The 27,230-nt window shown below is 39.8% G+C and overlaps 1 protein-coding gene across 1 annotated transcript in view; it reads left to right on the plus strand.

The window, feature by feature from the left end:
* LOC306699065 (CUB and sushi domain-containing protein 1-like) overlaps positions 1-27,230 on the plus strand; it is a gene marked incomplete at both ends in the record, with an annotated part of 346,947 nt that overhangs the window by 67,299 nt on the left and 252,418 nt on the right. The window contains one exon of the mRNA XM_079163564.1: positions 19,360-19,576. Coding sequence (XP_079019690.1) covers positions 19,360-19,576 — 217 coding nt within the window. The remainder of the gene's footprint in view (positions 1-19,359; positions 19,577-27,230) is intronic.

The raw sequence follows: 27,230 nt of genomic DNA on the forward strand, positions 1-27,230 counted from the left end.
GATGTAGCGCACACCCTCTTACCTCCCATAGCTGTGAGCTTAAATTGAAACTAACTCCTATCTCACACACCTATACAGTTTCAACAGTCTTAGTGATGCCGAAACAATCCTCTTCAATCTGTGTAATTTATTAGGCCGTGTTGTCCAAACTGTATTCAGCTCTAAATGAATAATCGGCTGACAGTATCAAAAACCAGCACTGTCAACACGCTGTCAAACTAAATAAAACAAACACTGATGTAGACCTTCTTCCTTTTCTCTCTCCTGCTCCCTTAATGCTGGTGTTGGTAGTGATTCCTCCTCTGCACTGCTGCATGTCTACGGATCCGTAAAACACACTCACGTCAATGATGACGATGATCATAGGCATGCACATTTCTTTTTTCTTCCACCACTGAAATAGTAGGAAGCAGGATGGATGTAGGAAAATAAAGCAAACGCACAGGATGGTTGGCTAACGATTTATATCACAAACACAAGATGTGTAGGTGGAGACGTTTGTAAGGTTAGGGTTTAACAAGACCATCCCGTCTTACCAGAAACTAGCTGGATGATTTGCTAATTGGGAGGTCGGATGACTAACTGACCAGATAACAGACTTAGTGCTGGTTGACTGGTTGATGGAATAGCTTACTGGATGACTGACTGGCTGAGTGGCTGAGCATAATGCAGGCTCACAACTCAAAGCCAACAGAGCAGCAGCATCCTGGGGTGAGATTATCAATACGCACACACAAACACACAGATGCACTCACGTGTGTCTTTAAAGTTGGACGAGTGAACTGAAAGCTTCCATGAGTTGAGAGTAAGAGATAAAATAAGTTTGGATCTGGTTTCAGCATTATAAATGGCCTTCCATTTGAAATGGCACTGCCAAATATTAACATATTTGCCAAATATTAACATATTTGGCAGTGCTAATTTTATTTTACTTTATGCCCTGCAGTGCAATGGATTAATAAATCTGGTTTGGCACCAAAATGTGGGATTAAGATGGATTAAACATTTAACACGTTTGTTAAACTAAGAAACATTTTCCAAAGGACTTCATCTTTCAAAAGTGAATAATTACCTAACTATTTTATATATATATTTTTGTCCCTCTGCAGTACAGCAAGGATTTGTTGTCACATGCTGCTATTTGATATTTAATTATTTTGTTGTTGTATCATTAATAACATGATTAGACCTGCTTTGATGTACATTATTTAAAAACTCAATAAATATGTTGTATTGGCTGAAAGGATCTACAATAAGTGTTTTGATCAACCATTAAATTGTGTAGAAGTATCAATAAAGATATAAGCAGAACGTCTGCTTTGTCCTCCTTCAACAAACGTAAATACTTTTCTAACTGAACTTTACTTTTTGGGCTTTTGTTCTTCTTCTTCTTTGAGGTACTATAATACTAAAACATGATAAACTGAGTTCAGTACCCACAACAATAAGTACACTGTCATTAATCACCTGCGCTGGGAAAACGGTTACAAGTTGTACTGAAACACAGACTAAGCAAACAAAACACAGCTTTTCACTTCTTATTTACTGAGTCCATAGACACGTTAATATGTACTCAGCCAGCTATGAAGAACATCCAGTAGATAGTTTTTGTTTTTATGCTCTGTTAAACAAACTCTTGGACACGTTCCTCTCCAATATAAAGGTTAGTACGACAGGATAAAAGGGATTTCCCAGATTCTTTTATGGCATAAAACTATTTGTGCTCAAGCATTGCAGATCATATAATAATGGTAATTATTTGGTCTCAAAGAACTTTTGAAAAAGTCAGTCAGAACACTTTTTTTGTTGGCCTTTTTGCTTTTTTTTGTAATTGTGAGTGAGAGAGACAGGAAAGTCAAATTGAATGCAGCAAATGACCCTAAACCGGGTTCAAACCATGAAGTCAGGCTCAGGGTGATCTACTGGGGCACCATACGTTGTCTTTTATTCAGATAACTGAAAGAACACAGACTGGAGTCTGATTAGAAGAGTACTTGTTGCTGAAGTGAAGATTCAAATAAACAGTTAACAATAAGGAAACACTCACACAGACATTACTTCATTATATTTTAGACTGGGAATCACCAACCGATTCCCAAGGCAACGTCATTACGGCACATGGCATACAGTACAGCAATTTTACCATCATTACTCCATTGCAATATGATTGCATGAGATATACTCTCTTTCATTTGACCACAGTGAAAAATTGAATAAAGGTCGCTGAGGAAAATTAAATCAATTATATATAGAAGTTAAATCCTCTGAATCAATTTACGAGACAAAAATGAAGACGTCTAAAACTTTAAAAGGACCATTTCTTTCCATTTTCATGGTGAGTGCAGAGAGAATTTAAATGTCAAGATGTAGGATTTGTTCATTAAGTCAGATGACGGATTGTACCATGAAATAGCCTCTAAAACGTTGCTTATAATTAGTAGCCAATAAGGTATGACTTACTGATGTTATTTCACCTACCTTTCAACTTCCCAGTCTGCTTTGTGTGATATTTTGTGAAGCAGGGTTACCCTCCATTCCAAATATTTCAGATACATTCTTTGTTGTTGTCTCTTCAATAACTACATAACATATTTTTCAGTGACATTAACAAGTACATTAACACTTTTTAACTAGTTATCGGTACAAGATAAAAAAATATCACTTTTCTTTCACTCTCACGGTAGACTTTAGGAGATTCTTGTGGATACTAATATCATGAGAATCATTTTGATGGAGTGGTCCCTTCAGAGCTCTGGATTCACGATCTTCTCGAAGCATCTATCCCTCTTTGTCCTTTCACTCATTAATGAGACTTCTATGATCAGTGTTTTTTCTCTTTCATTTCTTTAAGTACCAATCCTTCTTCCCTGGATCCGTTCCACCTCTCTCCTCTTACCCCCCCCCCCCCCTGCCTTTGCTCATCTCTCTCCCTCTCACAATGATCAATAACTAAATGCAATGGCTTTACAGTCTTATAACTATATTCACTTATATGCACATATAGTGCTCTTGCTGTTTTTAACACACAAAATATATATAATCTCAAGCTTGTTTCATTCAGTACAGTATGTAAATGCTCTCTCTGGCGAGCGCACACATGTTCATCGCTGCACACACCTACACTAAGCACAGCGGATTGTACGTGTTGATGCGTCATCCTGTAACAAGCAATCCGGCATCACATATAAATGAAACACCAGTCTGATTCACTGAATACTGAGGGACATTTTCATTTTTGTATTTTTGTATTATTGTTGGAGCAATGCTTGCAGTTTCCAGCTGCTAACAGTCTTTGAGCTAAGCTCGGCTAAAGAGGTCTTTGCTCTTATCTCTGTGGTGGAACCATGGGGAAGAAAAAAAATATCTTCTCATCAGTGTTGGTAAAATGTCAAACAAATGATTTTTAAAGTATAATTGAGAGTTTCAAATCACCAGCCTATTGCTATTCTAAAAATGTGTGCAGTCACCTGCAAACTACAAACGCATGATGCTCCAGTAAATGAATGTCATACTCTAGGTTGATTGTAAAGTCTCCCCTCACTGGCTGTTTCTGTATTTGTTTGCTAACTTTAAATAGCAGCGCATGCAGGTTGTGTTTAACCCTTACATGCTTGTTGTTTTTTCAAACACTCTAGCTACTCCAAACAGTTTTTAGAGAAAAACATTAGAAAAACAATCCTTTTGACATTTGGACACCAGAACATTGTTAAAAACAAGTCATTTGAGGAATGCATGTGAGTTGAGTGCTTGATTGAATTCAATTAAGGAATTAGACAGGTCACCAATGGCCTACAGTATGCATTTAAGGGTTAAATTCACATTACTGATCTTTTGATTAACCATGGATTATGTCATACATTATCATAGTAAAGGCATAATATATGACATGACAGCACTGTGTGTAATTGAGTTTGTTAAAAAGAAAAAAATAAACGCTTGACCAACCAAACAAATAAGACCAACCTTAAATAAGAGGACCCACAACTAGTAACGCTTAAAGCATCATTGCAATGCTTGCCTTTGGGTTTTGGCCCCTAAACTTTTGGTGTGTGTTTCTGAGTTTTGGTGTGTGTTCCTGAGTTTGGCCTGTGAGTTTCCTTTAGTGGGTCTCTTTTAGTGGTCAGATGAGGTTACTGTCTTTCTGGCTGGAAAACTAAACTCAGGGAAATAAACAACATCCACCCATGCCAGCAGAGAGTTTCTGTATGTGTGTGTGTGTGTGTGTGGAAAAAAAGAGGGACAGAGAGAGAGTTCATGCATAGTGCTGAGGGTGGCGATGGTGACAGGATGTCATGCTCCTCAGGAGTCAGACCCCCCTGAGACCAAAATCACTGGACGGCTGAAGCAGACTGCCTTTAGTTTACTCGATTCTTTCTTTTTGATGTTGTCATTGTTTGAGCCAGGATGTGGCTGTTGATAATTTACGGTTTAAGACAATTTGGAGGTTCGTGATTCTTGATTTCATGGATTCAAATGCTACGATGGATCTGTGTATTTGTAAGAATCAGGTTTACAAAACATATCACGATACAGGGGTTACAATTCAATATGTTGTTATTATATATTATGTTACAATACTGTGAGCAAGGTGACATTGCAATATTTTAAATCCAATTTTTGTAAGGCTGTTAGTGGGATCTGCATTAGCATTCATCACGGTTTCTGTAACATCCAATATCATAGCACTTTGAGACAAATGTTTGCATGAAAACTATGAACACATATCGATAGTTTTTTAGAATCGTTACACTATCACAAAACATAAAATTGTGATACTTGACATTTTCAATATTTTTTACAGCCCTAGTCAAAGTCATAGTGGCTCAATTCCTTGAACCTTGTAGCAGCTCCTAAATGTATTCTGTTTAATCTCAATAGGAACCCATTCATGGTAATGTGATTACTGTCCCTATAATAGGCTAATTACAATAGCCTGTCATGTAGAGCGATTTATGCTGAGTAGACGCGATGCATTTGACCCGTGAGAGAATCCCTCTCTCTCATCCTCTCATTCACTGCATTTATTTATTTATTTACCTTTACCTCCCTTTATCACAGCTTCACCCCCATCAGTCCCTCTCTGTCTTCCTGCTCGACTTTTTCTTGTCTTTCTAACAGATTGTTAGTCAGTGATTACCGCAGCAACAAAAGGTTAGGTTAAAGTGTTGATGGGATGCTGTTGTCATGGGAAGTGCTGAAGGCAAAAGGCAGCATCCGCAGACTTTAATGATCCTGCCCGTGTGTGTGTGTGTATGGTTAAAATCCCTTGCTAAATCATGCATGACCATGACGTGGTTTGTTAAAGAGCTGTGAGCTTTTGAACACACACACGCACACACACACACGTGCACACACACACACACACACACTGTAGAAGATGGATGTTCTAGGTTCTGCCTCTCAGTCTCAATCTGTCTTCCTGAAAATGACAATGTGCCACAATCATGCCAGATATATAGCTACACATACATATAAACAGATGCACACAGAGGTGCAGATACATGTACAGATAAGGACACACAGAGAGACATAAAGAGCCGGGGATGGTGAGACAGAGCGACAGAAAAGTAAAGAAACAGGAAGCTACACACGTAAATCCAAATGCCATTTTTCTTAATCCTCAATTTCATTTTTTTGTACTCCCTGTTGTTACCTGTAAATCCTTTTTCACTTCCCTGTTTTTGAGGAAGCCCTGGAGGCAACATGTCATGTCATCTTAAACCGGTCCCATGCACCTGTGTGTGTGTTTGTGTGTGTGTGTGTGTGTGTGTTCACTTGTTTCTATATGTGTATCAACCTGTGCTGTATGTCTCTGTCTCTGCCTGATTGGTGATAATCATATTGTTTCTGGCATTTGTGTGGTTTTTTTTTCACACATTGCATAATAATAACTGCAGGTCGGTAAAATGAGCACATAGAAACTGTTGCTATAGAAACACCAGAATAAAAGCAACCTCCCTGGTAACGACACAAGTTTTCATTTCTTCCTATGAGATGGGAAAGGGGGTTTCACTCTTTGTGTTCTCACTGTTTCTCCCTCACCCCCCCCTCCATTTGAAAGGAGACAGCAGTTTCTCACTCTTCTCTCTCCATGTTCCACTTTCATTCCATTTCTCACTCCCTCTCCTCCCTCCTCCTTTCAACCTCCTCTTCTACTTCCTCAGAGGGCCCTATTTCTGTGACTCGAATTTCCTGCACTAGTGCACTTGGCCGTGACTGACAGATTTTTGGTAATTTCATGACCAGAGGCTGCAGCGCTCTGGCACTGCACCTGCAGCGCTAATGCAAAAGAGGCTGGATTAGGAGGAATAAATTATCGTTATCAATCATAAACAATCAGATCAGCTCCTCTCATCCCATTTAACAGCAGCGTGCTGCGCTCCCACCACACACTGGCATTTTGTAATGGAGAAAAGAGCCCAGAACTCTCCCACGAGGAAACTGATGTGCTTTATCAGGAAGTGCAGAGTCTCAAATCACATATACACAATACTCCGAATATGCAACAAGTGTGTATCAGTTCTAGCTCTGGTTCAGCAAGTTCTTTTTTAAAGGATGAGAAATGTGAGCTGCTTTAAAAATGCGCTCTATCCTTCAAATGATATGCCACAGATGAAGTGCACATTCCTGTATTGCTGCCTTCAGATAGCTACAGAATTTCATCAAGTGAAAAGGAAAGCCCTTCATACATAATACAAGCACTTGTAGACGTCAAATGCTGGTACGAATAATCCATCCCTCCTTGTGAATTGTTGCAGTAATCACAATTTTTTGGTGTGCTTTAGTCCGTGCAATGCAATGTGCAAAATAATGCATGACATAAGCCGTGGTCTTAGCAGGCACAACTTGATACCAGACAACACTGACCCATCTAATTTGTGTGGACATTTTCCTCTGTTGTGCCCTCTCCCTAATGCTGGTATAGTAATGTCACTGCAAGCTAAAACATTGTTGAACTCATGCAGGCAGGAAATGATAGCAATTGCAGTTGCAAGCATTTTTACCCACTGCACCAGGGCAATATATCTATTAGTAATGTCTGTGAACATCTTAAATGTGTGACACATTATACATTTCCCCAACGTACTAGCACATATTTGGCTATGTACAGGAACTGAAATAATGTATTCATTACTCCTAGCAAGTACACTACTTGAAGTCCCTGGAAACGTTACATATTTCAATAAACATTCATACTAAATGTGCAACAATCAAAGATAACAACGTGTTAAGAGTCAATTATTCAAATGTTGCTCATCTCTGATTGGTGCACAGGAATGTGTGACATCATTTTTTTTTCCAAATTGAGCTTCACCCATTCAGTAGAGCACGGACAAAGAATAGACATACAGAAAAAAAAGTCTTAATATAAACTCACCTCTTGGCATAACATATTGTGTTCATGTTTGAGCCCACTGCAAGAATCAGATAGAAAGAAAAATACATTTTCAGGGCTTTTTAAAGCATCTTAATTCCTTTTAAAATGTATGTTACGAAAGCTTTCAGAAGTTATTGTTTTGAATATCTCAAAGTACAGGTGGGGCATTTTTTTATTTTGTAGAAACACAACATTAAGCAATCCATGTACTGAACAAAATAATACCTCATGAATGCAATGCTTTTCAGGATTGTCATGCTCTGTGACCTTCCTTCTCTTTTTTATTTATTTTTTCCATCTACCTTTTTTTGGGGCTTAATCTCTTACACTTTCTCTCCTTCTCATCCTTTTTCTGTCCCTGTAACATTTACAGTGTTTTAACATACCTGTCCCCGCTGCTGACCTCCTGCCCCTCTGCCGCTGTTTCTCTCTTGTTTTTCCACTTTTACCTCTGCTCTATCTTTTCTCACATCCATGCCATTCCCATTGTAACTTATAGACTCTCTGCTTTATTCTTTGTCTCTGACTGTGTGTGTGTGTCTCTCTCTCTCTCATATTCGCACAACCTGCTAGCTCATGTGAAACATCAATGTCCCAACAGATGAATAACAAAGCATACTGCAGTGTATAGAGTATTAGGGCCCCAGGGGCAATAGATGCAAAGAGCTCAGCTGCCTCTCTCTCTGTTTCCCTTGCTCTCACGTTTGCACTCTTCTACATCTCTGTTCATTGTGTGTATTCATTTATGCCTCTCTCCTTGCATTTCTCTTTGTTGTGTATCTCTGCGAATGAAAAATGTCGGTTAATTTATAGAATTTCTTCTTCTGATCTTTTTTCGGTGTGCATGAGCCTTAAAACATTTCTAGTACACACACACACACACACACACACAAACTTCAGAGACCAAGGCTGCATGTCCTGTGTGGGTAGTTGGCCAGCAAACACACAAACCATTAGAAAACAGCTGTAATACTGCCCTGTTTGTGTGCACATGCATTTTAACTGTGCACTGTGACACACTTAAAAGGTATCACACTATCACACCAGCATATGTCTCTCTCTCCATCTCCCTCACCTCTTGTCTCTCCCCCTCTCATTTACACAGGAGACACAAAAGTCCTCAAGGACTGATATACTCAAGAGACAGGCACGGAGAGAAACCCAGAAGAAAGACCTATACAGAGACGCCTTGACAAAGTGAATTCAGTGATATACTTCCCTCTCCTGCTAACTCCTTTTTTCCTCCTCCAGTAAAAGTCTGTTTAGAACAGTAAAATACTGAACCGTTGCAGGTGTAACTAATTAGGAAAATAATAGCATTGACAGAACGCAATTCATTTTGCCGGAGAAAGGAAGCTTAATTATTTACAACTGAATTACTTGAGCCCGTCTCTGGCCATCAATTTAAATAACTACATGCTGTGGTTGAGAACAGCCCAGGCTTAAAGCCATCATTTCTACCAAATGATTTCTTTCTTAAAACACCTAGTTTTTAACTCATCAGTTTTAAGAAACATGTCCTGGTCCTGAAGGCTTCCATCAGCAATGACCCACATTTAATTATGCAAGTTGTAAGAACAGCTCAATTTTGTATGAATTATTGAGATTCCTGCTTTTTAATGGTGTGATGAAGTGTTGCAAAGCTAAATAAAGGCCCCATCTCACCTGTAATAGGCTGATACTTCACTTTCACCTCCCAGAGTCATCATGTATCTTGATACATACATACATACATCTTGTGATGCAGTTACAATATAATTACAATGTGTAAAAAAGAAGTTCAGAATCTGTTCTTTGCGACAACATTCAAGGTTTTTTTTTCAGTTATTACTTAACCCTTTGATTAAAGGAAAGGTTAAATAATAGATAAAATAACAGAAAAACATATATAACTCACTAAATTCACTGTCTCTAAAGTCATGATTATTGTCGAAAAAATATTTAATTCAACACAATTAAATCAAGTTCAATATCCCCAGTTAACAAAAGAAATACCCAGTGAAAGAAAAAAAGAAGGACAGAAAAATGAAAGACTGCCACCAGATTTTAATTAGATTTGAAAGAATAATTTCACATCAATTTTATGGTTTACTCTAAATGAGGTTTGAAATATCATTAAGCTACAGGAGGTTAACAAGCAGACATCGCTCTTGGTCAAATGATGTGTAACAGTAACCTCACCTTAAACGTTTAGAAGTAATAATGATACATATCTAAAGATATCAAATCTACATCATTCACTTAAAAAGGCATTCTCATATAATGATTGTTGCCATGAGAGCAAAAGGAAAAGTGGAGAGGGGGAAATTGTATAAATTATCATAAAAAACTAGTGAGTGTCTAAATCTTTTTCTCTTGCATGTGTGGATCCTTGCAACACACACACACACACACACACGCAGATAAATATGCAATAACACAATCAAAACCACATGCAGCATTGCTTAATGTGTTGAAAGAAAACATTTGATGTAATCTGCCCATATACCCTCTCATTTAAAAGATTCAGGCCGTCGGATCCAGTTTAGAATCGCTTGGTCTTTCTACAAACTCGTAAAATATTGTTATAAAGTAAAAAAGGATGTGAAATTGTTTGTAATGTGACAAGTGTGTGAAGACTTATATTTCTCCCTGTTGGGGCCAGATTATTAACTGTAAGCAAAGCCAAACATAAAATGTCTTTTAAAGAATAAAGCTCTTAACTGTGACTGATTAGAGAGAAAAAATAGTAGCTAGTTGGTGATGTTTTTATTTAACAAAAAGAATAAAAAGGTAACCGCTGCTAACTGTCATATGAATTTGGGCTACAGCACCGCTTTCATTTGTTATTTGTTTGCAGTAAAACAGCATTGTTGTCAGATGAAACAAGCAATTGATTTCTCTGTCAGGGAGAAATGTCTTTATTGAGGAGGAGAGAAAATTAGAGACAGAGGAGGTGAGTGCGAGAGAAAACCAGAAAGTAGTTTATTGAAGAAAAAGATTATTTATGAACATCTCAGCATAATTGTACAGTTTACCACATATACTGTATATATACACAAGGAATACACCCAAGGACATACACACACACACACAAACATATATACAGAGGATTGCTTACCAATGCTTGCTCTCAGCGCCCGCTGTGCTTTGCTGTGTTCTGACACACGTTCAGCAGATTGCTGAGTTTATGGAATTGATATTCCCACCTAGCCTTGAATGCAGAATATCCTAATGTGTGTTTTGTGTGTGTGTGTGTGTGTGTGTGTCTGCTGACACTTTGCCCTCCGCATCACATTCACAGGTTCACTTTTCAAGAATGCAAAGGAATTCATAGGCTTTTTTTCCTCTCTTTAAGCTTATCCCAAGGGTAAGTTGAATATTGAGTACACTCCCTCTTTTTTTCAGCAGTAGCACTGCAAGCAAGTGGGGCATCAGTGATTTTCATTGTCACTTATTCTCCAGTTAGATGGCTCTGTGTGCATCCTCTTCATGAGCAGGAGTACCGCTGCACACTAAAAACCCAGGCCTAAAGAGTTTGAGAGCTTAAACTGCAGTGAACTCTGTCCAGAAAGAGAGGACACAGATCTGTCATAGCTATATGTTGACATAAGTGACCTCTAAGGCTATAATGTTTAAAGCAGATACATTCAATATTGTTATAATAACAATCAAGTGTCACAGTGATGAACCCATCTTTCAGCTCATTGCAACTTTACTGTTTTGGTTCACTTTTACGGCTCTCTCAGGCAAACAGTTTTTTAGCAAGAACTGCTCAGCAGCTAGCCGGTACTCCTGCTAAAGCATTTAGACAGATATCTCCCTCAGGAGTTGGTTGGTACCAAAAACAGAGCTAAAAGAGTCCTGAATATTGGACTTACATTCATCCAAACTCCAAATGTAAACTAATGTTGCTCCACTTTCTGACAGTGGCTCGCAGCTAACAGCGCTAACAGCGCTAACAGCGCTACCAGTGCAAACAATAGCAGCAGTGCAATTATTGGCAAAAGTGCTGACAAAGTTGACAGTGTTTACCTGGGAAGGGAACTGATGGGTGGGTACCACACTTCCACGCCGCCACCGTATGAGTGCAATGCAGAGCGGTGGCCGTGAGCTAGCACATGCACTAACGTGCACTAAAAGGCACGCATGGACAGCCCGGCTACGTAAACAAAGCACAGAGAGGGAGAGCGACTTCATTCCCTGCTCAGGTAGCCATTACTCCACTATAGCAAATAGTTTTTGGATGCTATATTAATGCTTGTGAATATTACAGAGAGAACCTTCAAAGACCCCATAAAATGGGGAATTGACAAACAATTCATCCTCAATGGTAACCTCACGCTGGGATACTTTTCATAGGACCTATTAAAAGCGACATGGTGGTTGTATCGACCAATAAAAATTGACGTACAAGCACTTTAGGAAATAGTAGATATGGACTGCTTCATGTTGAAACTGACACTCGAAACACTCAATTCTACAAGTTTAGACTTGAAGCAGTCAAACTCCGTTTGGACTGCTGTGTCGAACACTAAGCACCGTATGCCACTCTCACCTCCCTGTCCTAGATATGGCAGCCAGTCATGTCATTTTAAACATTTGACCCTAAAATGACCAATCCGCAAGTCTTCTACTTGTATTTCTTGACTGTGGCGACACATTCAGTAATGAGCTGTCGTTTTGTTCTCCACTGCATTAGCCATCACTTCATAAAACTGCCCCCAGTGCTTTGGCATCACCGGACTGACAGCAGCTCCCAAACCCCCCAAACAAACAAGCATGGGCTGCTCTCTTGAGACTGTTGAAGCAAATACAAATAATGGAATGACAGAACTTCAGCCGGTGCCTGTGAGCAACCATGTCTGCAGAGACAGTAATATCTGTACTGAAAAATACATCAATCATGATTTGTAAAATTTTTTGAAAGATGTATTATGTGCAGCTGCACAGCTATCACAGGGAGATGCAAGGCCTGTAGTAAGGGATGTAACTCGCAAATTATTGTTTTTCTTAAGTTTGTTTGGTATTTGATTTAAACCCTTTGAATCATCTCCATTCATTATATTCAAAACATAAGCTGTTGAGTTGTAGGTTAAAGGATGATTGATTACAGACGCAGTCTTCACTCACAAAGTCAATGTTTTTCAAAGCGAGAATGATGAAAAATGAAGATAATACTTTACAATACACACACAAACATGCAAATACAAGTACACATGCAATTATCTGCCATGCACCTCTCTCACTTTGTCCATGGTCTCCTATCTTAGGAAGAGAGAGCAGATCTTTGATTGTGTCTCTTTGTTGCTTATTTACAGTACACACACACACACACACACACACACACACACACACACACACACACACACACACACCATCCATCCTACCTATCTCTGCTATCTTCAGACAGCAACCCATATTCCTTGCTGACAATGTTTGGGATTTACTCTGGATGTAGCCTTGATTCTCCCTGTGTGTCTCTGTGTGATTCTCCATCTGTGTGTGTGTGTGTGTGTGTGTGTGTGTGTGTGTGTGTGTGTGTGTGTGTGTCACATGGCGCATGATGCACGTCTCTCCTCTATTCCATGGTTGTTATGGTGACTGGTGACTTGGTGTGTCCTGTCTCCTACCTCACAATTTGTTTAGCTCATCACCTGCAGTATAGATTTAAATGACAGTTTAATGTGCATCTAATGGCAAGTATATTAATCTTGTGTTTGACAAATAAGCTCTTTGATCAACTTATTGAAGTGTAACGAGGAGCTCGGTAGAATTTTCAACATCGTTTGTTCAGTGTTTATTAGTTTGCAAGTTCGCTTTTTAATTCATTTTCACACTTTGTTTACTTATTAGCACAAGCAAACTTTGCACAGTGTCATCTCACTCTCAAAAAGTAATCACACAGACCACAAGTATTGCCTTTTGAAGGATTTTCCTTTTTTTTTTTCAACACACTAGTTGCAAGTTGCATGGACCAAAGTCGCACTCTTTCATTATCAATTCAGAATGAACATCACGATGGCTGTCAAGGGCGAACACATCGTCTTTTAGAAACAGATTCCAATATAGTTAACTGCATAGACGGACTTTCATGTTATTTTCCAGAGACCTGCTTTTATCTCCACTGAGCACCAGCTAAATGGCCTGAATGCTTGAATCTAACGGCAGTCCCATTTACTTAAACTGTTTGACAGTAGGCTGACAGAGAGCGCGAGAAATGGTGATAGCAAGAAAGACAGACAGAGAGAGGTTGTGCTATTTGTTCTTCGTGTGATAAATATAGGAGGTGAGTGGGTGGAATAAAAACAAGCTAATGCTCTCGCAGGATAAGAGAGGAAAACGCAGAGAGATAGATATAATGACACCAGGAGAGAGACAATATGACATACTGATTAGAATAGCTATAAAGCCAGGGAGCAATGTAATGACACTTAGAGAGAGAGATGCCATGATGCTAATACAGAGATAATTGTGGCAAAAGAGGGGGAAGCGAGAGGGACGAAGGGAAGAGAGAGCAGGGCAGAAGGAAGGAAGGGAAGAGGGAGGTGATGACAGAGAGCTGGGGAAAGAGATGGAGAGGAATGAAGCTGCAGGAAGGAAGAGAGTGAGGGAGCAAGAGATGCACGGTAAGCACAGAGATGGTTATAATACCGGTGTTATAAAGACAGCAAGGATGGACAGGAGGCTGGAGAGAGAAAGATATACAGTGGATGGGGTAGATCCAGAGATGGACGGTCACAGAGAGACTAATATAGTGTGGAAGAGACACAATGATTCTGACACAGAGATAATGAAAAAGAAGGAGGGGTGGTACAAGAGAAGAGGTGGGAAAGACAACAAGTATAGCAGAAAAATAGACAGATTTCTCCTCTCCTCTCTTTTTTTTTTCATAGCCCGTATTGAATCACTGCAGTCGATAGTTCTACACAGCGTAACTTAGAAAGATGCATTTGATTTGTGGCCCAGCACGCCATGGAAAGAGGAGACCAGTACATGATTTATGAGCCAGGGACCTTGTGGTCAGGTTCTACTGGAGCGCTCCACCTCTCAACACCTAACATTCAACAATCTGTCTGATTGTTATGTAGAGTTGTGCACTGTTCCAATTATTACTTAACAATGCAGACTTTGTTTGGGTTGCTGGGCAAAAATGATTGAGAAATAATTCATTTTCATCCGCAATAGAAATATCTAACATCTCTCTTTTGTGTAGAAGTGTAAAATGCAGATAATCATGTTTCTTCGATTTTGATTGCTAGCATGTGGCACGCAGCTCTCGGGGATACTTGTTAAATATGGTAAAATACTAAAGTAGCTATCCATATTTTAACCAGTGTACAGCCCTGCAGACCTGCACGTAAGATTGAATTACTAGTGAACATAAATAACAGAGGAAAAGCCTCGAAGCCTGCGGGATATAAATCAAACGAAACATACCTGTAGGATTTAGCCCTGTATTATAATGAAGACTGTCAGTGTGTGTGTATGTGTCTGAGTGTGCGTCACACAACAGCATGTTTTTGTATGTATGTGTTTGGAGCTGCTATTTAACATACGGGTTCGATCCCGGGCTGGGCTAGTCCATGTCGATGTGTCCTTTGGCAAGACACTTAATCCCAAATTGCTCCTGCAGGCTGTTCCTGCGGCGTGTGAATGTTAGTTAGAGTCCTGATGGGCAGGTGCCATCAGTGTGTGAATGGGTGAATGATGACATGTAGTGTAAAAGCACTTTTAGTAGTCAGAAGACTAGAAAAGCGCTATACAAGTACAAGTCCATTTACCATTTACTCCGTCAAGCTGTCAGAGTTACCATGGAGCCCACACTGTCATTTTTTGGAAAAGAAAAAAGCTATTTCAGAGTAGACAGAAAATACAATATATGTTTGAAATATATATTCAGGATGTCAATGTGATCAGCAGCAAGAACAGGTTAAAAAGATAAAGATAGAACCTGGCACTCGAGACAGAAGACAATGAGAATTAGGAAGTCAGTCTTTAATAACTGTTGCATTCATTAAAAAAGCAAAAGCAGCATGTTTGTCCATTAAGTATACTTAATGATGTGTTGACTTACTCTGCTAATGTTAAGTCCACAGCTTTTTTATATAGAAACGTAACATAGAAATGAATATCTCCTAAGAACCTCTCCAGGTAACGAGTGTCACAGTTACACAAAGTTTTAACCATGACTAGCTCAAAATCCACAAAACCAGCCTGGCAATTGTGGTGGAAAATAATCTTTTTAACCTCCCTGTGAGAAAAAATCGAGATGAGAAAACTCTTAAAATATAAAAACATATTTATTTAACAGACACTAAGAAATAATTCAGCTGAATGGATAGAGCTCTTGGCCCACAGATGGTTCGGAGGTCTAACAACAAGGAATAGACAAAAACAGAGTATATGCACATTATCTCGTCTCCTCCCTTCACCCCCCCTTCGCAGATGTCGTCCTCCGCTATCTGCCGCTGCACCCAAGGCCAGGTTCCCAGCCTTTCCGTGGGAAGAGGGTTAGGTGGTGAAATGACACTACAGCAAGTCAGAAATGCTAAAATACCTATGAAATCATTTATCGTTAGGTTTTAAATGAGTCTGGTTGGCCTTATCTACATATATGCAGGTTTAAGCGGTACAAGTTATATCTAAAAGAACGATATGATAAATTTCCACAACAGCAATAAAACAATCTGGAACTATTGCATGAGAGTCAGCGCTCAAAGGGCAGGATTTAGCAAAGGGTCATTATCTGTAATTTACACATTCATACCATTAATATTATGGGTTTTTTTTCTATTTCCTCTTACATTCATTCCCCTAAATGTTGATGGGTCACTTGGCACATCCAGAAATCTCTCTGTTCTATGATTATGTTGTATTGTTTTTCAACTGTGGCAATTAAGTAATAGCCTTTCATCTTTTTGAATATATAAAGAGTAGTTGTCTAATTGTCTCCATTATCGATTGCAGACCAAAACACATTTTAAAAGTTCTGACAGTGAAAACAATAGACAGTACATATATTGAGTCAGGCAGGTGAAAACATTGTCTCAAATATTTTTCAGTCAGCCACCACTCGGCTGTCTGACTGGTGGCCTCTATCATCGGTTTGCCCCTGCAAAATAGCTTCCAGAAGACATTCGTATTGCCAGAACCAACATTTAGTATAACTATTTAAGCCACACTAGTGATGGTCGGTCAGTGGGTCTACCACTTTGGTCCAGACTTAACTATTTCAACAACTATTAGATGGATTGCCATACAACCTTTGTACGGACGCACTCTGCTATCTAGTGGATGACGCATACTGAATTTTCCTCTACTGCCACGATGAGGTTGATATTTATGGTGTTCAGTAAAATGTATCATGAATTGCCATGAAGTGTTGTACAGGCATTAATGTCCCCCTCAGGAGGAATTGTAAAAACAAATTGGTGATGTTAACATCCCTTAGCCTAGTGTTTCATCTAGTTACAGTTTTTATTCCTCCAGTACTTTCTTTCATGATCAAAACACTGTGTTTGTTAGCATGCTAACACATCACATTTGTAACCAAACAATGTTACATTCACAAAGTAGCAAGACAAATAACTTTTTCTGAAATGCCCCAAGTGTGGTGCTACAATATGGCATCCAGCGTGATGCAAATATCTGCTGAATTATACTTATCCCATCTGCTCAAAGGGGGCAGAGGGGAATCTGGCATCGGAAGAGACCACGGACAGAAAGGGAGACAACTGGAGTCACACACAGAGACGACTGGAGGGGAGTGGTGAATTGGGTTGGAAAGACAGTGGAAAACAATCTGAAATTAATCTGGACACTCCAGATGGTTTGACGTTTGTGTGTGTGCGTGCGAGCATGTGTGTCCTGGTGTGCGTGTGTGAGCACATGCACATACAGTATGCACGTCTCTGTTCTTGCCAGCCTGTCCACTTGGGCCTGTGTATAGGTATTTACGTGTGTTTGTGTGTTTTGTGTTACTTCAGACAAACAAGAACATCTGGTATGTGCACAATGCGGACGTTTTGATCTCATCTTGATTGGAAAAGACAACCACGGAATCCGATGCATTCATATTTTGTTAGCATTTGCTTGACTAGATTGTGACCTAGTAGATAGATGTCTTGAGTGTATGACACATTTTTTCTTGTGTGTGTGTGTGTGTGCGTGTGTAGGTGTCCATGAAAAACAGTGTGTTTCCAGTGATATAAGGTTAATAAATCAATAGCCAATCGCTATCTGAGAAACAATTACTGCTGGCTTTCATGTTGGCCACACACACAGACACACACAGACACACACACATTGCTCTACGTGCCCTGTATATTGGAGGAGCTTTAGGAGTAAACTGTATAAAGTGTTTCTCGAGGAGAGAGTAGCAGAAGACGAACGATGGAGGGAAGAAGTATAAGGAGAGGAGTGGATACACAGAAGGTTGAGACATGCATGTATAGTATGCCATGGGGTGGTACCTTCAACCTTGATTGTTTTTTTTTCAAAAAATTCTTTCTTCAATGTAAGCTACATTGGTTGGCTTTTACAGGCTTCTTTATGTGGTCAGTGTTGTTCTACTCTAGCTCGTGTTTGTCTTTCTCCCTTATCTTACTTTAGCTGCTTTAAGTTTTGCTCTGCCTTTGTTGAGTTCCGGCTCTGGTTTGTTGCAGTTGCAGCAGTTACATGTATAGCTTTGATCATATTTGTTACACATTAGCCTTTGGCAGCTTTAAGAGCTGCTTTATTACTAATTTACTGTTTTTTTGTCTCGCACTCAACACAGACAGTAAACAGCTGTTCATGAATTCTTCAAAACCTACAGTAGCCAGCTGTATATAGTCTTTTCTTCTGTGTATGGGTGTGTGCAACTATGTCGCCTGTGAAGTATGGCCATACATGCATATACAAGTATTCAGCAGCAACTGACACCCAGCGGAGATGTCGAGATCCGAACATACTGCTCAAACAGCAAACAGTGTCAGCTGAGACATTTTTCCTCCATGGCAATGAGGTTTCTCTAACCTTAAAACCAATTTAAATAAGGTTTTAGTTGCATAATAATAATCATACTTCCAGCAGACCATATTTTGAAGAAACTAATATTATGTGTGATACATTGGATCATTTCAGCCATACAGTGTGATGTGCAGCATTTCTAGACATATTTTTGTTAATGTTTTTGAAAAACACGTTTTTTTCTACAATGTGTTTTGCTCCTAAAACACAAGTCGCTGCATATGAGCTGGCTTCGTTTGTATGCGTGCATGTGCATGTCTGTGCAGTTAATGTTAAAGATATATACACGTAAACTCTTCAATGTGACCCGAACCCCCTAACCCTAAAACCTGCTGTGTGTATTGTCTTTGGATTTTCAATGAGTGAGCGATGTGATCACATGGTACATAAGCTGTTAAAACAACACCATACAGTATTCTGTGTATGTTTAAGTGTGTAGAGGTGCGTGTGTCATGGAATGTTATTTCTGGTAAGAGATCAGTAAACGCAGCACTTTACATTGTAAGGATTAATGGTTACAGCTATGACATCTAAATAATATACAGAACAGTATGTACTCATATTCAGGCACTGCATGGCAGCTTCACATGGCATATGCTCATGCGAGGCTGTGAGGCATGTGTTGAATTGTGTTGGAGTTGCATGTGAGGACAGGTGCTTGTTACACTGTAACCCTTCGCGTAGCACATAGTGCATTTTTAAGCTGTGCTCAGTGAATTGTATAAAACGCACCCTATTCAATTATTTATAAAGGTTTTGGAGGATATAAGATAAAACATGTATGATGAACTTTTATCTACACTCTCTGTCTTGACAAACGTTCAAGACAAACAGCTGTCCTTTTGAAATCTGAAGTATGCAAGGCAAGACTGCAAGGCAGGACTGCAAAGCACGGTTTTACATCCATCCGAAATGTTATTATGTGATGCAGGAGGCAGATTTGAGATCCTGATATTCTAATATGATTTTGTCTCATCTCTCTCTTCCAGCTGAATCTTGTGGTGGTGTAGTCCAAGGACTGAATGGCACCATAGAGTCGCCGGGTTTCCCCCACGGCTATCCCAACTACGCCAACTGTACATGGCTGATAATAACGGGGGAGAGGAACCGGATCCAGCTAACCTTCGTCACACTGGCTCTGGAGGAAGACTTCGATATTGTATCAGTTTACGATGGACAACCATCGCCTGGCAACTTAAAATTGAGGTTAGAAACAATTCTTTCATTTACAGTGTGATCTTCTCTCCTGCTCCTCTGTTGTTCTCTCTCTTTCCTCTTTCACTTCAAAGCTCTCTGACTGTCACAGTTTGAGTATAGCCGGCCCTCTTCTCCAGCACCATCTACCTCCTCTGAACAGAAACTTGACATTGGGACACCAACGTTGAATGCTTATTCCTCCCTAGTCGCGAAATGACACGTGTCAGCCTTAATTTATGTTTTTTTCCCCTGTCATATGCATAAGTGGTTTAAAAAAAGGACACCAGTTTTCGTGCATGGTTTTCTCTTTTTTCCCCGGTGACCAAAGAAGTTTGACAAATACATTGAGATTCAACAAAGCATGAACTTTGACATAGCAACGGTTGGGTAAACCGGGGGATTAAGAACTTAATCTGTAACACAATACACTGGAATATAGCATTAACAACATTTTGATTTATGCATTTTGTCATGATGTAGAAAGTTCATAGGTCAGGAAAATCACCAGTTTTGTTTGGTATCGGAAAGTATATGTTAAATTCCTACATTCAAAAGCATTGACATTGCCTCTGACAAAGGTTTCCTCTGATATCCTATAATGTAAACAATGTAATATTGTGTGTCTTTGTTGAGAGTGCAGTATAGTTTGTGTGTCCGTACCATGAGAGTCAATCAAAGTCCTGTAATATTAGCACACAACACTTAAACTATGTCGTGATCTCGCAGTATGTTGGAGGACGGGAGCTATACAAAGCATCAACTGGATCTTTCATATTAGCCTGTTTACGTCAGAAGTATTGCCTATTACTAATTACGATATTAGAGGATGTTTTATTTTAATACGTAAAATGGAATATTTAGTCTTTTCTTCAACAGAAATTAACTTCATTTATTTGCTTGGCCTTGAGCTTATCAAGGAAAGTGCAGGAGTTTGATTTAGGCTACAGGGGCTTCTGATAAACCATGTGGGCCTGTGAACCAGCATGTTCCATTTTACCTATGTATTACAGAACAGTGGGAAGAAATAAAGGCCTCCTAAGGGCTATGGCAAATTTAATGAAAAGGCTAAAAAATACTTTGCTGCAAAGGGTAAAGATTTAACTTCTTTGTAAAAGATTAATCTGGAGATGGAGCAAGGCAGAACAGAAATGGGTTTCTTTTTTGCATGCATTAAAGGCTATGCATTTCAAACTGAGTTCTCCGTCTCAGGTTAAGGCTGGTAAAGTATGTCATCATATCCAAGAGAGTAAATGACATAAGAACAACGAGGAAGAGCAGAAAAGAAAGTAGATAAAGTAAAGCCTATACTATAATCTGAATAGGTTGGAGGAAAAAAACCCATATCTTTTACAATTGATGAATTCCAAAACATTGACGGCATTAATAACAGCTGCTAACGAGTATGATATAAGAGATATTGAGTTTTTTAAAGCCCAAAGTGACGTCCTCAAACGTCTTGTTTTTGCGACAAACTGTCCAGAATCTAAAGATATTCACTTAATAACTTGAACTCAAAAACACAAGACAAATGTGGGGTAGTCACTCATTCTTTAGATGTTGAAAACCCTAACTGCAATTTTGAATGTGCCTTTTTTATTTTGTCTTGTAAGTTGGATATGGCAACATCGTCAGCATGCGGAGAAACTGTAGCAAATCTATTTAGTGGGTAATTTAAATCTTTAAATCTCTTATTTGTTGATCAACAAACATGTGCAGGGAAATACAAGTCATTGAAGGATTGGCAGCACCAGTATTTGGTGAGTTGTACGACTGTAATGTTGCAAAAAGGGCAGATAGAACAGCATCTGCAGAGCTGGCAAACTGTGCGAAGCTTATTCATAGTGCTCGGCTTGTGTGTAGGAGGGATGAGCTGGGAATGCACCCAGTAGTGTTTGAGGTTGGTGGTGCAGTTATGGATAACTGTGGGTTTTTCTTTGAAAACGTGATGTAGCTGTATTATGTGTCAGTGTTCGAGTAGAACACTTTTATTTTTTACTGGCTAGAGGACAATAGTGGAGACTGCAGAGTGTACTTAGTGGACACTAACAAGTATGCCTTCTTTTTGTGCACAAAGGTTTCTGTCTGTCGTCTGCTGCTTTGCAAAGCCGAGGCTGCAGTAAAGACAATTAATTGTAAATATCATTATGTGAGCTAAATCAATGTAGAGGTAAGTCCAGTATTCCAGCTTGAAATACTGTATTAAAGTGTACTCTATATTCATAAATGAACCATGTGCTTTTCATATGCCATTTCTTAATAGAAGTATAAAAGAGTATTTAGTTTATCGTGGCTCTTAGTTGTGATGAGTGGCGTTTGTTTGTGGCACACAAGCCTCCTTTGTCTCTTGACATTTACTCAACATTCACTTTGATGTTTGAATACATACAACTTTTTTTTGTCAAATGAAATCCCCAAAACTCAACTCTGAATTACCACCCTGATCTGTTCAGCATGATGCTGGTCATATGTCATATTTAGTGTAGGTTATTATAACAGCTCTTTGGGGAGCTTGAGCTCACCCGCATCATTCAGCTTGTGTTTTAGATCCACAACCAGCCATTAGGGTCAATGCATTTTGTTTGTTATGTTATTCTTCACTGTACTCGTCCTTTACAATGTTTATCTCCAAAATGTCTTTCAAAAAGTCAAGTCAGAATGTGTCTGTGAAATGACCTTGAAAAGCTATTAGTATACTGAAACATATGAAAAGAAAGTGATACGATATATATATATATATGTGAAAACAAATGTGAAATTCCCCAATATATTATAAACCACAATTGATTTTTTTATACTTCATTTCATCAACACTCATTTTATTAAATCTTCTTTCTTCTCTTTCTGTCTTTATTCCCTTTTCTTTCTTTCTTTTACTTGTCAAAATCCGTCCTTATTCAACTCACTGCCTCTGCGGTGATCAGCCATGCAGTTTAGTTGACCTAAAACAAACTTAAAAACAGGTTTATCTTCTTGCCAGGATGTCTTGGTCTAGCTTTCCACCTTCTTGTGTTCTACAAGAGGTCTACTTGATGTTTTACACTTGAAGACAGCATAACGAAAGATAGCTTTAAAAGCACTCGTCCTCAAAATTTCATGTCACGATTAATCCCTCTGAATCATCACTTATGATCAACTACAAGTGTGTTGCAGTGTCTGTATCTGCAGAGACTCTGCCCTCTGCTACGACTTTCTCTTTCCTCCATATTTTGCTGTGTTCATTTGGGTGTCAGCTTTGGGCAGTGGGTGGGCAGCCCCCAGCCAATAACAGTGCTCAGGTAAGGTTGGGACTTTATCAAATCGTAGCGACCGACTCGCATTGCTGTCTCCGTCTCTCTGTCTTCTGCTCTCTGTCTGTTTCATAGATGTATAAAGGGCTGCAGGTCTGTTTGACCCACAGCGGGGTATAGACTCACACACATACAGGCAGAGCAGAGAGGCCACAACACAGCGCAGTCGAGCGGACAGGATAAAGCATTTGCTTCCGCTGCATTCATTGAAAATCCAGCGATGCTGCAGTCTGTTTGAAATGTTGAATGCAGAGTGGGCTGGGGTAGAACTCTTTAAGAGTTTATTGCTGCTTATTTAAGGACAATTCATCAATTAGATTTGATGAAATGGTTGATATAGATAACTGCAGTGGCAAGTGAGGTGGCAGCTGCAACCCTCTGCCAGCTTGGCGGATTTGCCTCTGGTGTTAATTAGCCCTGGAGATATTTGGCACCCGCATTATCGGCTAGCCACCCAAGCATACCAGGTGTATTTAAACTATTGTTTTCCGCTGCAAGCCCTCAGATGTACAAGTTCTGTAGAGGAGTGGTACATTAGTTTCTTCTAGAGCTTCTGGCTTTAAGTGCATTCAATGAGCGCTAACGGTGAACCTATTCCCAATGTCATTTAGAGCAAGTGACTCAGCTCGGAGTTGCGGTCTCATTCTCTACTCGGCTCAGCTCCTCTGTTGGTGGAAGCACTTCTCTGAATGTTGAGGACATGCAGCATGACAGGCAGCATAGTGCTGAAATGAGATCACTGGTCGGCCTTCTTTTGTGCCCTCGGGTCTGGCCTGGTGTGTGTCACTGTGGGCGAAGTTTCAGTCCAGATTGTAAGGCTTCCTCCAGCTGAGTGTTTGAAGCTATTACCATCCCCCCTTTGCTTGTCAGAGTGTAACTTATATTTTAACATAAATGTAAGAGCTGATTCCAATTATCCAGCTGCTGCTTTTTCTCTGTCTGAGCTCTACGAGGGCAGTGGTTAGCCGGTTGACCTAAAACACTCTCCTCCTCTCAGCTTCTGGCTGAATGGTGCAAGACTTGCTGATATGAACCCATCAGGCTGCCCACGTGAACAGTGGGATGGGGCCAAGAGGAGCTGACTGCTCTCTCTTTGTTCACAAAGAGAGAGCACAGAAGAGGCAGGATATATCTTTCTCTCACAGCCACCCCTCCAACTGCCCTCAGACCTTGTGTGTGGGGAATGCTGCAATCTCATATATAGAAGAAGGGCTGACCCGGCATCTGTGGCCTCTTCTTACCAGCCGCAGCGCTGCGTCAGCAGTGGTAACTCTACTTCATCCCACTCTCTCTGATGACAGATGTCAACAGTGTAAAAATATTTACTTCTGAAATTGAAATGTATGTTCTCATACAGGAACCACTGCTCTGAAGTGGTGTGTTGAGATGCACAGTACTTTGACCAAACTGTTTTGCACATACTGCCCATATTGATGCACAGCTGAGAGGAGGAAAATATTGAAGGGGTTTGAAAAGTTCCCAAGTGATTTTTTGTTCTTTTTTCGTCATTGAACAAGAACAGTAAAGCTTTTTACAGTCATCACTCAAGCCTGCAGGTTGTTAGTGAGGGAGGCTCAAAAGATGGACTTGCCTTTTAGTATCACGAGTTTCATAATATTTATTGCAGAGTTACTGGTGTATTGGCTGTCTCTGATATAATGTCTAGCTTCTGTAACGTGTCCTAGTTCTCTTTCTAACACATGCTTAATACAATTTGTACAGTTTGTCATATTCACTGTCTTAAGGCTTTTTAAATCCTCTACCAGTTAAGACTGTCTGAGCCTTTGTCACATCCAGGTGTCACTGGGAATGTGACATGATCAGCCGGGGATGTGGTGATTAAAAGGAATTTTGTGTGCTGCTGCTGAACTCTTGTGTATGAATTTGAGAAGTTTTATTGTCAGAGGTCAAAAATGTGAATTTTTTCATTGTCTGTGGTTGCTGGCCGCTGTTGATCTTTTCTTACAATCCCCAGCCCCGGTGATTGGTATGGTGGAGGTAAACTACAGGGATATCTGTCTGGGGTGATGCCGGTCATTGGCTGTCAGGCAGTTGAATATGGAAATGAGGCTGACATCAGCCGTCGTCAAAACACCGGACCTTAGCCAGGTCGTCAGCTGTTTGTTTCCCATTTCCAACCGCCAGTCTTTGTCGTTTTTTATGCGTGAACAAGATTGTTCCCGAGCTTTAATTATGTGTTTATTATTGTAACCGTGACAACGAGACTCCCCTGTCTAAAGCAAAGTAGCCATGTTGACCCAAACCACGCTGTTCCCCGAACCTTAACAATGTTATTCTTTTAATCCACTACATGATCTGTACCAAAACCTAATCCACTTAACCTAACCAAAACATGAAGGAGCTGAATGTAAACTTCTGAACATTAATAAAGCAGCAAACAACTATTTGCTATGTAAAGACATGGTGGGGTTATTTCTACCTGAGCAGAGAATGAAGTCGCTCTCCCTCTGTGTGGGTTGATGTCCAATCTTGTCCTTGCTTTGTAGACATAGCCAGGCCGGCTATGTGTGCTTTTAAGCCATGTTCGTGCATGAGAGCGTGTTCCAGTGGCAAGCTCACAGCCGCCGCTCTGCGCTGCTCTACAGCTGATAACACCCACCCTCTGGTTCCCCCTGAGGTAAACACTGAGGTAGCGCTGTCTGCCCTTTTGCCGTAGTTTGCACTGTTAGCGCTGATAGCATCGTTAGCTGTGAGCCACCAGTTGCCGTCAACATGTTGAGAGCTGTTGAAAAGTCATTCAAATGTTCCCATTTTCGAATCTTGCACCATTAACCATAGCGTTGTCACATCGTAAAGAAGATACGTTTTTCAACACTGATTTGTTGCAGTTTTAAAAGGCACAACAGAATGGTATTGTCATGCCGACAGGGGCATCAGATCGGAAAACACTTCTGCCCTTCTAGAGGCAAGGACGAACAACGTATTGAAGTTAATTAGCATAATTGGTTGCCAATGAATTTACCAAACCTTCTTGATTCTGACCCACACTTAAACCAGTCTTCCCTTCTACTAAATATAACATTTAGATTTTATTTTAAGTGCTGCTGTATTTTGTCTTACTTCAAGTTAGTTTCTCAGAGCCAGAGAGACGTTATGGAGTCAGGTGAGAGGGTACAGTGGGGCAAACCATTGACATTCTTACTCTCATGTACCCTGGGGCTCCTGTTTCAGCAGCCCACCATGTATCCACTTTAGCTGCTGCACATGAAGCGTTTGCAGAAGTGGTTTGTCAAGCTGCACTTGGACCAAGTTAAGTGTTTTTTTTTTTGATGTAGGGAGCTTTTTTTACCTTTAAGTGACCTACACCCCAGCAAATTAATGAGTTCCTCAGAAGATCACAAACTTCATGCCATCATATGTATTTAGAACAGGATGCAAAGATTTCTGCTCGCCTCAGGCCTCCATCAGTTCAAATACATCCACACCAAAAACCCACATCTGTGTATTTTCATTTCAACTTGGATGTCTATGTTGTTACCACACATTTTCTCTATTTCTTTACACATAGGGGCTTTAAAATGTAAATTCACAGTTACCCTGGGAAGGTGTTGTGCTGTTTTGGCTGTAATGCCAAACCTTATCTAATAAAGAGTCCAAGGTGAGGACATTTTCCCACTAGTTAATAAACTTGTGACAACACCGGTGAATTACACTTAATATCAATATCTGTAGAGAACTTACTTTGATCTTTAACGTTGGATGGCTTTGCGTCTGGCCTTTCTGGGTAAACTTTTGCTCATTAACATGACCAGGTTGCCCTATTAGCATTGGGTTTCAGTTAGAAATATTTCTAAATAGGGACTTTTACTTTTCGCTTTGACACAAAATCCTCGTCATCATCTTGTCTGTCAACTCTCTCGTCCCGTCCCTTAAATCTGACCTCTTCTACTCTATGCTGCGACTCTGTGCGGAGCAGACACTTTCACTTTCAGTCAATTGTAGCATCCATCATCCAATAATATATATATTGATAATATATGTATTGATAACACTCGTCGTATTTTACAAATAATTATTTTCTTTAATTGACGTTGATATGCAAAAAGGAAATAAATTACTTTTATTATTTAAAAGAAAAAAAGGTAAACTTGGGTGAGGAGGATGGGCAAGTATAATCGGCATATGCCAGAACACTGTGTAAGACTGGTAACACTGACTACTGTGGCAAGATAATATGAATGTTTTTAGGGAACTCTGCTGGGGCCAATATCAGATGGATGCTTTCAGAATTGTGTCTTTAATCAACAGTCAGGTGCCCGTATGAATGTTGAAACAGGTTTTGCTTGCTTTATTCATTCCACCTGCTCTCTTGAGTTAGACAAATAATGTTGATATCTTCCAATGTTGTTCAAAAT

Source organism: Pholis gunnellus (genome assembly GCF_910591455.1).
Source record: "Pholis gunnellus genome assembly, chromosome: 1".
Classification (NCBI taxonomy): Eukaryota; Metazoa; Chordata; class Actinopteri; order Perciformes; family Pholidae; genus Pholis; species Pholis gunnellus.